General features: G+C 35.0%; 1 protein-coding gene across 6 annotated transcripts in view; it reads right to left on the bottom strand.

The window, feature by feature from the left end:
* Positions 1-231: 231 nt before the first annotated feature.
* LOC148658419 (cell adhesion molecule 2-like) overlaps positions 232-15,857 on the bottom strand; it is a 698,357-nt gene continuing 682,731 nt past the window's right edge. For all 6 annotated transcript variants that reach the window (XM_088639574.1, XM_088639573.1, XM_088639577.1 and 3 more), the window contains 2 exons: positions 2,292-2,417; positions 232-1,153 (listed from right to left, as the gene is read on the bottom strand). In XM_088639574.1, the coding sequence (XP_088495700.1) occupies positions 1,035-1,153; positions 2,292-2,417 (245 nt within the window). In that variant the 3' untranslated portion in view covers positions 232-1,034. The remainder of the gene's footprint in view (positions 1,154-2,291; positions 2,418-15,857) is intronic.

Here is a 15,857-nt window from a genome sequence, read left to right as displayed (position 1 = left end):
GGCAGTCTACAGGCTGGTAGATTAATACTGTTTCTCCTTAGATATTTGTGCTTCCATTTCTTTTATCAAACTATGATCAGAGAAAAAGCCTACTGCTAAACAGTGCTGGAATATACAGACAAAAATGTTAAATATTCATTAAGGATGCAACACAAATTATCATACAAGATTATAGCTTCACCTTGTGCTTTAATGTGTGAGAGACCAGACATTTACATCTACGTTAGACACTTTATGTGTATTTCTGTGTTTAAATGGACACAAATTCAGGTCAGGACTCAGACCTTTAGTGAGACATGTTTATTGTGATCCACTGTATCTTACAATTAGCTACTTTTCAAATACTACCAGGTGGTACCACAAGCAACCACCTAGAAACCTTAAAGTCTGCACGACTGTCTTTAGATCCACTTTTTCATATCTAAAAACTATATACTTTAAGTAAATGACCTTGCTTCAGCCAATTTATAAACAGTACAGAAAGTTCCATATACAGACAGACACAGGAACAATATCTCCTTTTTTGTTTGGTTTGCTATGAGATGTTAAAATAAAAGGGTAAAGCACTTTCCTGCATCTGAACATTTGGGTCTTGTGATGGCACAAGTTTACATTGTTTGACTTAATGTGGAACTAATTATTTCCTTCACCTGCCCTTCTGTCACCAAACAGATTAAAAGGTAAAATTAAATTAAAGAAGCAAGCTCCTTTCTATGGGATACATGAATTAAGCCAACAAACTTCAATGGATGTCTGTATATTTAGGCACCGTGTAAGCAAAGGGTAAACAGTATGGTCTAAATGGTACTGGAGGCTTTTGTTATATGGATAGAATGTAAATATAAAAGGCGACATCTTCAGCAGCTCGTTGCTTGTAAAAACCGGCAATTAACAGAAGACTGTTGAAGTTTTTTTAAAGAATTACAATGAAAAAGAAAGAGTACCAGGGCAGGAAATGAAACTGAATAATAATGAGCTTAGGTGATTTGCCGGTTTCTACTTTAAGCAACTCAAATAAGCAGAAAAGCCCGAGTCTAAATAAAATACTCTTTTTTTTCCTCTGCATTGGCCTGATTGCCTTCTGCATTGATGATGGCTGTATCGGCATCAGGGGCATCTTCAGCTCCTTTGGCTTCATTCGTTAAATATGTCCCTGTGTAGAAAAACAAGAGCAACAAAATAATAAGGACATTTGCAATTTTAAAAATATATTTGTTCATGGTTGGACCCCTGTGAAATTCAGGGGATTGAAATTGTGAAATTCCCTCATAGGCACACCTCTGAGCTCTTGGCAGACACATGTGCTATTCAAAACAGAATGGTGTGCTCCCCACAGTTGGAATATTTGTTAGAGACATCCTCAGTCCATTGTACACTATGATTTTTTGCAAGTAGTTTTATATTAAACTATTCTCAGCATACAGTGCAGACATAGTGCATTCAAATTAAAGTTCACAGCAGGATTGCTGAAAATCTCGACTTTCTAAAGTCCAAACAGAAAACAGAATTGTTTGAATGTGCTTTTATGTAACTACTGATAATTACAAATCCACTCTGTGCTGTTTGTGACCTTTTCTTGTTTCCAATTTTGTAAAGGGCTCTGGGATGAGTTGGCTGTGAGGCCACTATATAAAATAAAATTGAAATGCAACCCATTTCAATTAAACTTTAAAGAGGTTATGTGCTTTTTTACTTAATGTTTTTTTACTTTTTATGTTTATTTTAATACAACAAAAATATGCTAATATATACATACTTTACAAGGCATGACCAGTTCTGTTATTACACTGTTCAGCTCCCTAGCTGTGCTGCAGCAAATCTGTGAAATGAGAGCGCAGTTCTATATTTTACTTTGCCCTAGTGTCACTTCAGCATCGCCTGTGGTCTCATCTCATCAACAGTACTGCTCTTTTGTGCCTTTTGCATCATGTTCAGTTTGTACAATACCTAATCCTATTAAACATGACTGAACATATCTATCATTACATTTCGATACTAGCATTGCTTAATGTTGTTCTTGTTGTTTAAAACAGAAAAAGCAAATATACTGACACAGGAAACTTTGTTGTAAGCTCAGTTGCTCATAAGTATAGGTTTAAAATGTGAAAAGTCAACCATCTGGGTCTCTGCGATCTATAGTCTGTTTCAACATAGTCTGCATACTCCTCAATAAGAATATATAGTACTGTATGTATACTCTTATATTGTCCTCTACTGTATATAGTCTGTATGCTCCTTTGCTCATGAATGACCAGAGGAGTATACAGAAATGACACTGATGTGAAACATACCTTTATGTCTTGCCAAATATCGGCCAAGGACAATTATTAAACACAAGGTGACGAAGACAACAACAGCAACTACTCCTCCAATGACGGCATGATCTGGCCCATTCTGATCATTCAGGGCGTTGGGATCTAGACAGGTGCATGGAGAGAAAGAAAGAGAGTGAAAACAAACTTATGTTACCTCTTCTTTAATGTTCTGAGATATTGTGTCATCTTTTCACATTTTTGTGCACAGTCACGCGTTCATCCACCGTTACTGAATATTTGCAGCAGAATAATGAAAAATCAAAGCTGATGCTAAAATAAAGAGGTGCAAAGCTCTTACAGACTCTTAGAGTGGAAATACAGTACAAGCGCTGGGTGGTATGCTGAATAATTTAGAAACCCCCTGAAGTCAATGTTTCAAGCAGATGAACAGACTGCCAAGAATATAGGAAAAAAAGCTGACTTAAAGGATCTAAAGGCTCCTGAGTCTCTCCAGCGCTGCACTTGAACTGTAAATTAAATTGGAAGAGAGAAGCCTGTTTCTAAGTTAAATTCTTGTGTCAAAAGGATGGGTGGACACAGCATGTGACAACTGTTTTTAGTGTGAAGTGAAATGACATTCCTAATCTTTACTGCTCATAACTGCAGTTATGAGTTTTGAGTCCAACTATTTTTGGGGCTCCCAAGTGGCTCAGTCTCAGCACAAACTTGAGCTTTGTGGTCCAGATGTCACGTTTGAGTTTGGGTCATGCCACTGACTACAACTAGGATTCCAATGATATTAGAGCATCATCAGGGGCAGGCATAGGATCAATCAACCAGGGCTTTCCAGTCAAAATTGTGAGTCCTTTAACTTTTATTGGTCACCTATAGGCTTTCAGTGATGCCAAAGATATCTGAATCTGAATGGGAGAGGAAGATATCTGCCTTTACATTTTCTCTCTGTGCATTACAGAAGGAAACTTTAGAATTTGACACATCCAAATTGGTTGACTATAAAATTAAAAATATGAAAATGTTAAAAAAGGAAGCACTAATTTTGCTCACTCCAGCAAGATTTGTCATAAGAAATTGACCAACTTCTGTTCTTATGGATATAACATTGGGATATATGTCCAGCTTCTACATAGTACTCCATAGTGCGGTTCTGTCAGGTAGAAAATGATAAAGCATTAGCTAATAAACTGTAAGAGACATCATTGTGAGCTTACTACAATTGCCTCTGGGGATCTTTCAGGAGACTTCAAATTCCATGTGCCAAGTGGTCTTTTTGCATTAGAAAATTATGAGTCTGTGTGAAGACAGTTTACATTTGGAGTTCAGCCACACATACTGAAGAAACAAAAAGTTGGTATTAAACTATTAAGTTTACAATTTGAAACTGTTGGGTGTGCCCTTGCTTTAATTTCAACTTCCCCATTCTTTCTTTGTGTCTTGGCCCACAGTAATAAGTTCTGTGCTGCACATGAATAAGGAAGGGCAGACATGTTTCCCTTATCCACCCACTCATCAAGTCTTTTATCCTTGACATTCTTAAAGCTCTACAGTGCCTGACAGAAACGTTAGTTCTGATTGGAATAATGGCATGTCAATCACTGACAACACCAAGAATCCACAGGAGCTACTGCTTCTCTGAGAGTTGCAAGAGTCTCAGCTGCTTAACTTAACTCTGCCCCCTGCAGTTCTCTACCCATGATTTTGATGTTTGTGAAATCCCAGACACAGTCAGCAAGTTACTCAGACCCACAATGTCTGGGATACAGAGCTTAGTCTGCACCTTTACCTGGCTGGCAGAGCCACATAGAAGCCCTTCTTTTCTTTTTTTACAAGAAATGTCTTAATGCTTTTGTAGGTGGCATAAGAAATAAACTGAAACATAAGAATACAGCCATGAAAAAGACATTTAACAGAACACAGTACAATATATAACAAATCTGAAGTCATATTTATAAAATGTATTTTCTGCTATGCTGATTTTAGGTAAAGAAAAACACTCTAGCTGTTGTAGAATCCCACAGAAACATGTAAAGAGCCTTCTGGGACTCTGAATTTGGCATTTTGAAAGATGCTTCTGATGACTCTCTCCTTCAAAGTGATGTTTTTTTTTTTTCTGTGTGACTTGACAGTAGCTGTTTTAGGGAAGCCATCCTAAATAACAGGAAAATGCAGATGAAACAATGTTTGAACTGTACCTTTGTAGATCAGCTTTCACATAGCATCTACAGTTTAGAGTGCTAAATAACATTTAAATATAACCCACAAGCCATGCAGTAGCTTTAGAAAGCAAGGTGCCACATTTTCATTCAATTCATCTCTTATATATGATGGATCTCTTGGCAAATCAAAGAACAAGATGTTCAAGTGAGGAATAATATTGCAATTCATTTCAGCGTTAAATTCTCATTGTGTGCTGCCCTGATTTTCTTGTTTTTGTTGTCTTTTAAACTTCATTAAAACTAAGAAACATACCACAGAATGCTTACATGTCATTATTTAAGTGCTAGTTTTGCATCTCTCTTTAATTATGCCACTTGTACGCTCTCATTAGTTCATCTTGATTAATGGCTTTTACTACCAGCAACTGTGTTTTTTGTTTTGTCAACGACCATGGTTGCATGGAGGTCTTGTAAACAGATTTTGCTAAAATAATTATCCTCACTGTTAAGTTATTTATTCACATAGTTTAGTCATTCTTAATGGCTGTGTGGCCTTGAACTACATTAGTACAACAAGGACAACCTGCTAATCTTGTACCAATTTACTTCAGTAAAGGACTTTAGGTTTTGCAAGAATAACACCAATGAGGGGTAAAAGTAAATGTGTTTCTTTATATGCTAGATATTAAAACCCTAAACATCAAAAGATGTTAGTGTTGAAGTAATGGTTTTCCAGCAATGCAGAAATAATACAAATCTTTTCTCTTTTCACGTAATGACTGCATTTCTTTCATGAGGCAAATACGCAACAGATATTTTCAAAAGCCACTCGACTGAAGGAGACCAAAACTGTCATGTTGAATAACAGAAGAAAGGTCTTTGAAGAGCAACATGTAGTATTGAATTATTTCTGCTGTCAAACAATTGCAGAGAACAATAACACACTTAATTATGGAAACATTAAAAATCTAGTATATGCATTATGTGGTAGATCCTGTCTCAGCACATGGCTTGGATGCTCTTTTAGACTTCAACATAAAATAGCAAACCTACATTTATTCATATGTTTGGCTTTTCCCTGCATGCTCTAAATGACCTCTAAATCACCTGACCACATGGATGAGGAAGTTGGAAGTTCTCTATGATAATCAAAGTTTTGGTGCACTGGCAGTGGTACTTGGGATTGGGAATGGGCGTTAGCATGATGAGCACTGAGGAAGTCAGAAGGCCTGGGTTTATGCCATAGAGTGCCACCAAATAATTAGTGGAAACTTCAGAATAAATTTAATATAAGCCTAATTTCTGAGTGATGCATGAGGAGAACAATGTTTTGATGATGACTGCTGTCGTTGTTCTGCCTGAGGACCTTTGAGAACCACTTCACATGTGGTTCACTTTTCCCTCAGATCTGCAACCATAAATCTGCAGAGGACAGTTGCATAAACATTGACAGATAATTTAACTTCCAATAATTTCAATTTTAAGCTTACCCTCAAGATTAAGCGTTTTGCACAAAGCAGTTTAACATACTGACATCAGTAGCAAAGTTCACAAGGCAAAAATCCACATTTAATACTTAAGGAAACTGTACTATGTCTAGCACAAACATCCATCCATCCTTTTTTAACCACATTATCCAATACAGAGTGCCATGGAAGCAAGGCAGGATACACCCTGGCTAGTTACCATTTCATCACAGGTCACTACCTCAGCAACACTTTTATTTTCATTTAGTAATCATATTTTTTTAAGTAACAATGAAAACTTCACCTTGGCAAAGCATTCTTAAAAATTCATCCGGAAGACTGCATATCCTTCTCTGTTTAATCTTGTTAAAACAGCATAAAAGTTTCCTTCCCTCCTGCAGAGTGTCTTGTCAAAACTGGCTGTGAAACATATGACTGTTCTCCATGGATAACAAATCATGAGCTAGGCAATGAAAAGCCCAACTCAGACGGATAGCTACAGTAGGCTAAGGAGCTTGTACCGGGACTCATGGGGAGCCCTGCTGCACTCTTCACAACAGCACAGTAAGACCTAAGCATGCTTCACAAAAACACATGGAGATCCCTCATGGCTAGACCTTCAATGAACCATTAACCTAAAGCCAGTTGCATTTCTTCGTCACATGGACAGATATCGTAGCTACTCAGATGCTCAGAAAGCACCCCTAAGCCTTTTCTGACCATAAATTAAACATTAAATTAAACCATAAATCAAAACATTGCCATGGTTCAAGGCAGGTATTTCACTTAAAACCCATCAAAACAAAAAAACAACAGGACCATTCAATATCTATTAATACATAAATAATTATATTATTTAAAGAATGTCTTATGCTTATTTAATAATCAGCAAGAATCAACTAGAAAATAGATCTTTTTAAATTTCTACATGTAAGTGTTGTTGTTCATTACTAAATCTACCTCCCCTTGCTACTTATTGCAACAACCCAACAACCCACAAAAACAGTAACCCCACCCTAGGATACAGTGAAGATACTCTGAATATGATATTCTAAGCTAAATCCAGAATGAAAAAAAAAAATGTTTCTTACCAGAACAATGTTTTCCACTCACCCTAACATTGACCCCCCACACAACCTATGAACATCTAAACAATATGTTGTGTGTTGTATGTGGATGTACTGTATCACTGGAGAGAGACAGCTTCACATAGGATCCATTTATTTTCACAATATGCAAAGGTGCTAGGTTTTGGAAAAATTAAAATGACAACAGAAGGTACAAGCCCTTCAACAAAAGACAACTAAAAATCTAAACTATTACTACTACCATCAGTTTTGAATGAGATTGTTCTATCTCCACATCATGCAAAACTCAAACTAGCTATGCATTTTAGATATATAAATGTTATCATAAATCAAGGACAGTGAACCCCTTTCTTCAGCTCAAGAACTGAGAGCAGATGCTTGCTTACATTAAGGGATGATTTGATAAGAATTTCTTAAACCACATTTTTCTGGCAAAACCATTTGTGCATTATTGTCAAAAATAATAATAAAAAAAACTAGATGACAAAGCCTCTAGGAACCTCTAGAACTCTAAACAGACCCATATAAAATATAAAGATATTCAGTTACTCAAATCAAGAATTAAAAATAACTTTGCTAGATAATTCTTATTGTTTCTGCCGTTTCTGTCCTGTGTAGATAAGTAATTGGGAGGCATCTTTCCGGTTACTATATCCCTTTGGTATGAAAGAGTAATCAATGCAAGCATGAGAAGTAATGGACTCATCTCTTTACACATATAAAGTAAAACACACTGCTTTAATCTTAATGAAGTCACTTATATTTTCTGAACCAAGAAACACTGCACATATTAGCCTCCAACCTCATTCTTCCTCAAATGTCTTTTTTAGAGAATGATGGAACAGTGACTGATGAGGACTGTCAGAAATCATCAGGGTTTCTAGTCTCACAGCATTTTCTAGTAAAATTCAACTGGACTATATTTCATTAAAGTTTTTTTGAATGAAGCCCTTCTAAAGCTGTTACTAGCTGAGCCCTACACTTGGCATTCTGTTGCCTAGCAACACGCAAGGTCTGCCACTGTCACTAAATACTGGTTAAAACCAGAAATAATTGATTAGTGATGGCGAGGAGGTCAGGCGGATGTTAAGATTGTTGATTCCAGATGGTTTTCTATAAACAAACAGTTGTACAGCCATGGTCATATCAATTACACCAGTTCCCATCACATTGAGAAATTATATATTTCATTTATTCACTTTTCCAGGGTGTGACTTATTTAAACATTATGCAGCATATCTGTGTATGTCTGAACTATACATCCTGTTGCAAATCTGTTGGGAATATTTCATTAGAGTACTACTGTATCTAGGAATTCAAAATTTTTATCACTTTTGCATTGGCAATTAACATGTAACAGTAGTACTGTATATAAATGGCAATGAAGTGAGTGCCCAATAGTGACCCCTGGTGTATACCAATAAAAATAGCTGTTGTGGTATAGATACAATGAACAGATGATACAGATTACTGTATGTCCTATGATAAAGACAGGGCTCAACACAGAACTGTAATTGTAAAGCCAATAAATAATTCGAGCGATGATGTTATGTTGAAGTCTTAAAGTGAGGAGCACAAAAACAGCAAAGGAGTGGACATCCACAGCCCCTCAAGGTACTGTAAGTAAGGTACGTGAGGTGGAGTTGGTAATTATTCTAATATAGTATAATTCTATCAAATCAGTTGGCCATATAAATTGTTCTTTAAGTAATAATACATTATGTGTTGCTGCTGTTCATTCCAAAACATGATCCATTAAGAAGTAAGTTTTTTTCTCGTGCAATCATACTTCCATATTTATTGGTTTTAAATGTAATTTCTCTGTTGCTTTAGAAACATCTTCCTAAAAACAGTAACAAATACATTGCTGCTAGATTTTGTTCTTGGATCTTAATCCATATACTCATTACTGCTTTTCATCTATGATCTCCTTATGCCCCAACCTGCTAATTTTCTAGACTAGCTTTTAACAAACCACATCCAATGGAAATGCAATCCACTCCTGCTTTAATCAGAGGAAGATAACAAAATACTGTAACTTTCCACACCTGTATTTTCCAATATATTTTTTAGTGTTATTTACCATAAGCATTTGTAAAAATGGGATGCAAATCACATCCAAACACTGTACTTGATGCTTTTTGCTTGGCTCATGTTTTGACATTGGTTATTAAACATGGTGAGAGAACTATATTTTATATGTGCTACCCTAGAAAGAGGTTTAGAAGAAAGAAAGAAAAATGTACTGTATACTGTACATACATTAAATGTAGTTTTGCAATTTGAGTCAGAAAGTATTTGGAGATGTCATTAAATGACAGAAATTATAACACACATTTTCATGGATTTTCTGGAAAGACATCTTTACAACTCTCCAGTAGAAGCACCTAAAGCCTTTTCTTTTCATTTCCAAGGAGATGATTCATGTGATACTATAGACTGGCAAAATGTTCATTAAGGGATGCCTCAATTCACAACCTAAGGCTTCTGCGCTTGAGAACAGTCTCTTATTGCTGTTTCATCAAGGTCCTATACTGTTTGGAACACATAAACTATAATAAGATGGTGGATTTTGCCATGTCACCAAAACAACAATTTGACCAGAGGCAAGGAAAAGTTGTTTCTTCCATTCTCAGAATCTGGACATGAAATCTATAGAACATGATTAGCAGCTATGTAAGGACCATATCAACACCACATTAAAAATGACCAACCAGAAGGAAAGACTCACAAAATATAGCTAGTGCAAACTACGAGCCTAGCTGGAATCCTGGGCAATTCTAAATCCATGTCCAGTCGGTTTAAAGAACAGCTTAACTGGTTTCTAAAAAAATGGGCTTGGGTGTGTATATTTTTCTTTCCATGTATATCATTCTAGCTCATGGATCACTTTTATAACTTTAACTACACAGGGGTAATGGGAAAATTCTTAAATGTCAGTGAGCATTAAGTATGATTTGTTTATGTTTTGTTACTATACAGTACATGAAGAGACAACATTGTCACGCCCTCTGCAGCCAGAGTGTGCTCCTCCTCTGTCCTGTCCCTAGTTTCCTGAGCTTTGCTGTCCTTCCAGTGTCTCTCTCTGTCAGGGGCTATATATTTCCGGGTCACTCATTCACCTCCGCTCAGCATTGACGTTCAGATTTCCTGAGACCCGCCTAGCATCCAGGTCACCCCACGTCCGCTGCCTGAGGGCATTGGTTTCTATACGACTCCTGAACTGCTGAGCCCAGGCTGATCCCCCGTTCCGCTACTACTCATATGGGTCTTTTTCTGCTCTCCTGCCTCTCCACGGTTTGTCCCTTCTGACATCCGTGACAAACATTTAGCAATTACCACACCTTTTCTGCGAGTGTTAGAATATTACCATGAACAGTACATAAATGTAAACCTGAATGGCTCGCATAATGGATGTACTGCAATGCCTATGAATCTCTCAAAGCCACCTCCCCCCTGCACAATTCGTAATTTATCCAGCCTTGCTACAGCACTTGCATTACTGTATGCAGAAGAGAGGAGAGTATTTAATAACAACAGCTTTCCAGGTCAGGATTTGCAAGTGCAAAGCTAAAATGCATATTTCGAAGTATAAAACTATGCACTTACTTTAAGGAAGAAGGAGAATCACTTAAGAATAAAGAAAGGGTAATGTAACGTGTGTTCTAAACTGCTTCTAGCAATGCATGCTATTATTCAATATTAATATTTCAATGATCTCCCAAACTATTGTGAGCTACCTGAGGCAAGCACTCCAATGTTTTTATAATTGGATATCATGAGCAGAGACTATTTATGATCATCATGTAGCAGGCCACCCTATAAACGCTCCCAAGGCAAATTTACTGACTGCCAACACTTTAACCAAAATGGATAATAATATGAAAACTAATTTCTTCAGTTCTAAAGATTGATATGAATAATACAGCACATTTCATTACTCTCTGATGTTTTGGGGTTCATTATTTCTCTTGGAAATATGGCGGCTTAATAAATTTACATTTCATCTGCTACAGATTGACAGAATTCATCACCACTGGCTCTTAACAGATAGAAGTAGAAGCATGAAAAAAAAGATACATTTTTCGCACTGCAGAACACATTATCTTTTAATAAGACCGGAGACAGACCTTTCTATATGATTTAATATTGGAATATGTGTGCAAATTTCTGTTTAAATATTTATATTCCAATCCTCAATCCCTGCATTGCAAATTTTCCTCTAATAAATGGAATTTATTCAGATAATGTTATTCTGTCTCGCATGCAGAAATGTTTACATGCCTGTGCATTGCCTTTTCTGTATTCTGTATTATTTTCTACACAGATTTTTAAATTGTAACATTCTTTCATCCATCTGAGATAAAGACTCATAAAATGCTTTCAGAACTATTTTCCATAACTTTTGTTTCTGAATAGTTGTAAAGCAACAAAAGCAGTGCCAAAAGCGCTCCAGTGACACAAAAATCTATAAGACAAAAAATAAACAGCATGGATTTTTCAGTAATAGAAAAGACACTGCTTTCTTCTTTAAAGCATTGCACTGGTTTGTTTTAAGACACAAAATAGCTATGATTTCTGGAGCAATTCCTTTTTCATGAAACTGACTGTCAATACTCTAAAACCACAAAGACACTCATTGCTCATATTATAGATGACAACTTCTCTTCCAGGGATATTTCAAGGTTAAAAATTAATATTAATGAAGCTGGCACCTTCTGTGTGCTTGTAGGGATAGTAAGCTCAAATATTGTGCGATCATTTACACTGTTCATTACATCAATATTTCAGTATACAGTATATAGCGGTATTTGAATACTGTAAATACTTGGAAAGGACAGTGGGGTTCCATTTTAATGATCTGCAACTGATATTGGGAAACAAAAAAAAGCAGAAAAACTAAAATGTGGTTATATACAGATAATACTGTGAAACCATTCAAAACAAAATAACAGAATAAAAATAAAGATGATGATGAAAGCCAGGCTGTACACCAACATTTTAATCACTGTTGTACTAAGAAACACCCATAAAAAGGCAGATCCAGACAATACTGTTAGACGGTGTGAGCAGCAATTGGGTTCTTACCAAAACATAAGAAAATATACTGTATTACAAAATGAGATACTGGACCACTCTGACCACCTTGTTAGAAATTAATTTGCCACCAACATTTCACCCACCCCTATTTTTTTAAATATCCCAGACTGTTATAAATCTCCACAAGAGAAAGAAAATCTTACTGTCATTGCTAAATGCACTTTCTTTTATTTTCCATGTGACAATGTGTCCATTTTTTGTAGTTTAACTTGACAGCAATCTCATGGTTTGACCTTTTAAATACCCCTGAGGATTCTAAGAACCTGAATCAAATCCCCTTGTAATCTACTCTGTTTGAGACCAAAGGAAGTCAGTTCCTTTTGCCTGTCTCTACATGAAATTCATTTGAGACCAGGAATTAGTCTGGTCACTTGTATCTGAACTCCTTCAAGGTGGCAATATCACTTCTGTTACTGTAGGTGATGATCACACCTCACCATATTGTTGAACTCAATGTTTTATTAGTGCTGGTTATAATATAGTACAATTTCTTTCAGTTAGAACTGTACATTTTTGTTATAATTCAGAATATTCTGTTGGCATTTTTTCAGTATTATATACAGAATATTGAGCACTGATGAGTCATTGTAACTTACTAAATCCATTTCATAAGCTGTTTTTTTAAAGCTATATATTTACTGTTTGCAGTACATTTCCACTACCTGCATGTAGCACATTTGACAGTATGGAAAACAATCTAATATCTACAATTTCATATAGATATTAATATCTATTTTTTGCATCTGATACTTGATACTGCTATTACAGTAGTGACTTATTTTTGTATGATCATTGATAAATGTTTTAAAAAAGTGTGTGATGTTCCTAAGATAGGTTCTTGTGGTATACCACTAATTAACCAAGCCTTATTATAGGTGCCTTCTTTCATTCTTTCATCCTTACCATTAGTTTTGTTTGCATCATCCCATTGGTAACCAATGCATTTGCATTGTAGTTGGCTAATTTTATATTTAAATTAAAATGGAAAATATAACCCTTTTTGGTGAACTTTAATGAAGTCTTGATAATCTTTATAGTGTAAATGCAACTCCATTTTGCTAATGAATAAATAACCATGACAAAATTTAAATGTACTGACATTAACACCTTGATTATGAATAAAATAAATAAGGGAATTAGTCATGCTGAATTTCCATATCAGTTCAATGTAGTCTGTTTCAATTACAAGCCACTATCATTTTTTCATTTTGAATAGGGTGAGAATTATCTGATATTTAAAGTAACAAATTCTTGTTGGGATTGTATCACTGTAGCCTTGGTTGATTATGCATTCTTCAATTAAGACTCTAGGCAAGATCTACTCAGGGATTAATTAATGCCTTTGTCTGTAAACCATCTGTAAAAGATTTTATACAAGCTCTGAGCAAACCTTGGCATGTTAAAGGAAGTTTGAAAGCTCAGATTCATTATATGAAAATTGAAGGACAGTAAATTACTCTACAGCAGTCACAAGCACAAGTAAAATACCCATTCTTTCCCATATAAGCAGACATGAAACATAAAAAAATCCACTGTTGCTTTTCAATGGCACTGAAACCTACTGTACACATTTATTTTCTAAAGCACTTCTATGATCTCTGATTATCTCTAATAATATCCTTGAGACTGCATCAATGCAATATTTTCCAACGTAGCACAATGATGACAATGTACCATAATAATATAACTTAAAAAAACAAAACCAATAAAACAAAATTAACCATAACCCCAATTACCTTTTGTTTGTTCTTTTAGTAACACTTGCAAAAAAAGGTTTAAATCATGACAAACTATTATAACATTTCTGTGAATAAAAAGCCCATAGTAATGAAATACATAGAAAAAAAATTCAAGAGTGAAGTTTGTTTCTTGTACAAGTAACAATACATATAACGATCTGACCTGTCATATATATACTAAATATACTAAAACTTGCCTCAAGGAAGAACCACTTTAAGGTAGTTATTATAGTGTTGACATTTTGACCTTGAAAGCAGTCTTATGATTTAACTCCTTTTTTCAGAAATTTGAAATGATTGAGGGGCTTTTTAGGCCAAGTCTTACCAGAGACAGGTAAACAAACTACAACTCTGGCATAATTTGATATTTTTTTTATTTTATATGCATTAAGAAATGTTCATGGATCCTGCTTTCATGTTTAACAAGCACTTCAGCCATAAAAAAATAATTTGCTTAATGAATGAATAAAATACAGTATCTATGATGATGAGCACTCCTTTTGACCCTTATGATTAGTATCCAATGCAGAAGGTGTAATTTGTTAATGGAGCAGTTAATATCATTAACCCCGTTTGTCATGCTTAATAATATTTATCTATCCATCCATTTTGAGGTTGTTTTTCCTAGTGAGGGATATGAGCTTGTAACTTGCTCTTAAGTGATTGAACATTTTGAATTACATCAGGCCTGAGTTCCCATAAAATGGCCATCAAACACACCATTTTAAAAGGCATGCAGGCTTTAAAATCTAGCATTACATTCCTAGTGGAAATGCAGTAGAAAGGATCCAGTGGTACAGTATCTATCGATGACCCATACCTTTCAGGACACAGGATTTAGCATACTACTAGTACACAAGAGACATTTTACATTCTACTGAAAATTATTAAACAACAAGTAGAATTTAACTAGAATTTAACAGTTGAGACCAGTAAGAAGTGATTTGCTAATTTGCACTGAAAGCACCTGAAGTTTCCACTAGAGATTAAATTATCAATTGAAGATAAACATGATTTTTTCCAATTAAACACTAATAGAAATATATAAAAATATAAACAAGTAATCAATATTCTGAATTAATATATTTTCAAAGCAACTAAGATAAAAGTACAGTTGAATAGTTAATAGAGATTGTACTACAAATTAATCTCTTAATTTGATAGTTTTTAAACAATATAGCTATAAAGTCTTAATCATTATGCTCCATTAGCAAATAAAAAAAAAAACATCAGTGCATCTAACAAATTAAATGGTCAACATTTGTTAAACTTTTCCATTTTCAAAGAAAAGATTTGTTCTTCTCTTTGCAGCAAAATAATTGTGTAAATGTTTTTGTTAAGGTGAGCATAAATATCAGTAAGCCAAACACAAGGTTGTGAGTATGTGTCAACAGTGTTATACTAATTAAAAACAACATTAAAGAATGATACTGACTTGGACAAAATTATGCTTGTGCTTTGAAAATAATTGGTTATGCAAACTAAATTGAAATTTGATCTCTGTAAACATGAATGAAGAATAAGGGAGATTGAATTATCTGGTCATTTAATTGCTTTCAAGCAACACCAACAATCCTGCAAAAAATATGCACTGGTTGTAACTACTTCAGCATATTTTGGGAAGCTACTGTAATAGAACATGGAAAAAGTAATTCTAGAAACAACTAATCTTTTCTACAACTAATCTTTTCAATCCAGTTAAGAATACCTCTCTTTAAGAGTCTATGAACCGATGCAATCAATTTTCTTTTTCACTCTGAAATTGATAATTTTAGAGGTAAGACTGTCCTGTGACTCAAGCCACAAGCATTTTTTTATACTTTCAAGTTTACTGTGTTTCTGGTTGCAGGGTTCTATACAGTTCTTCTTCACCAGATATACTGTATGAAATGGTCATTGAAATGGGGAATGGAGTTTATAAATGAAGTTCGGGAGGAAGGTTAGATCCTGATCTTTCACACTACCACTTACCTACAGTACATGTACTGTATACGTATTTTGCTTTCTTTAGGGTCTAACGAAACTATTGAAATGT

This window comes from Lepisosteus platostomus, chromosome 7 (genome assembly GCF_059453375.1).
Source record: "Lepisosteus platostomus isolate fLepPlt1 chromosome 7, fLepPlt1.hap1, whole genome shotgun sequence".
Classification (NCBI taxonomy): domain Eukaryota; kingdom Metazoa; phylum Chordata; class Actinopteri; order Semionotiformes; family Lepisosteidae; genus Lepisosteus; species Lepisosteus platostomus.
This window is presented reverse-complemented; position numbering and strand designations above follow the sequence as displayed.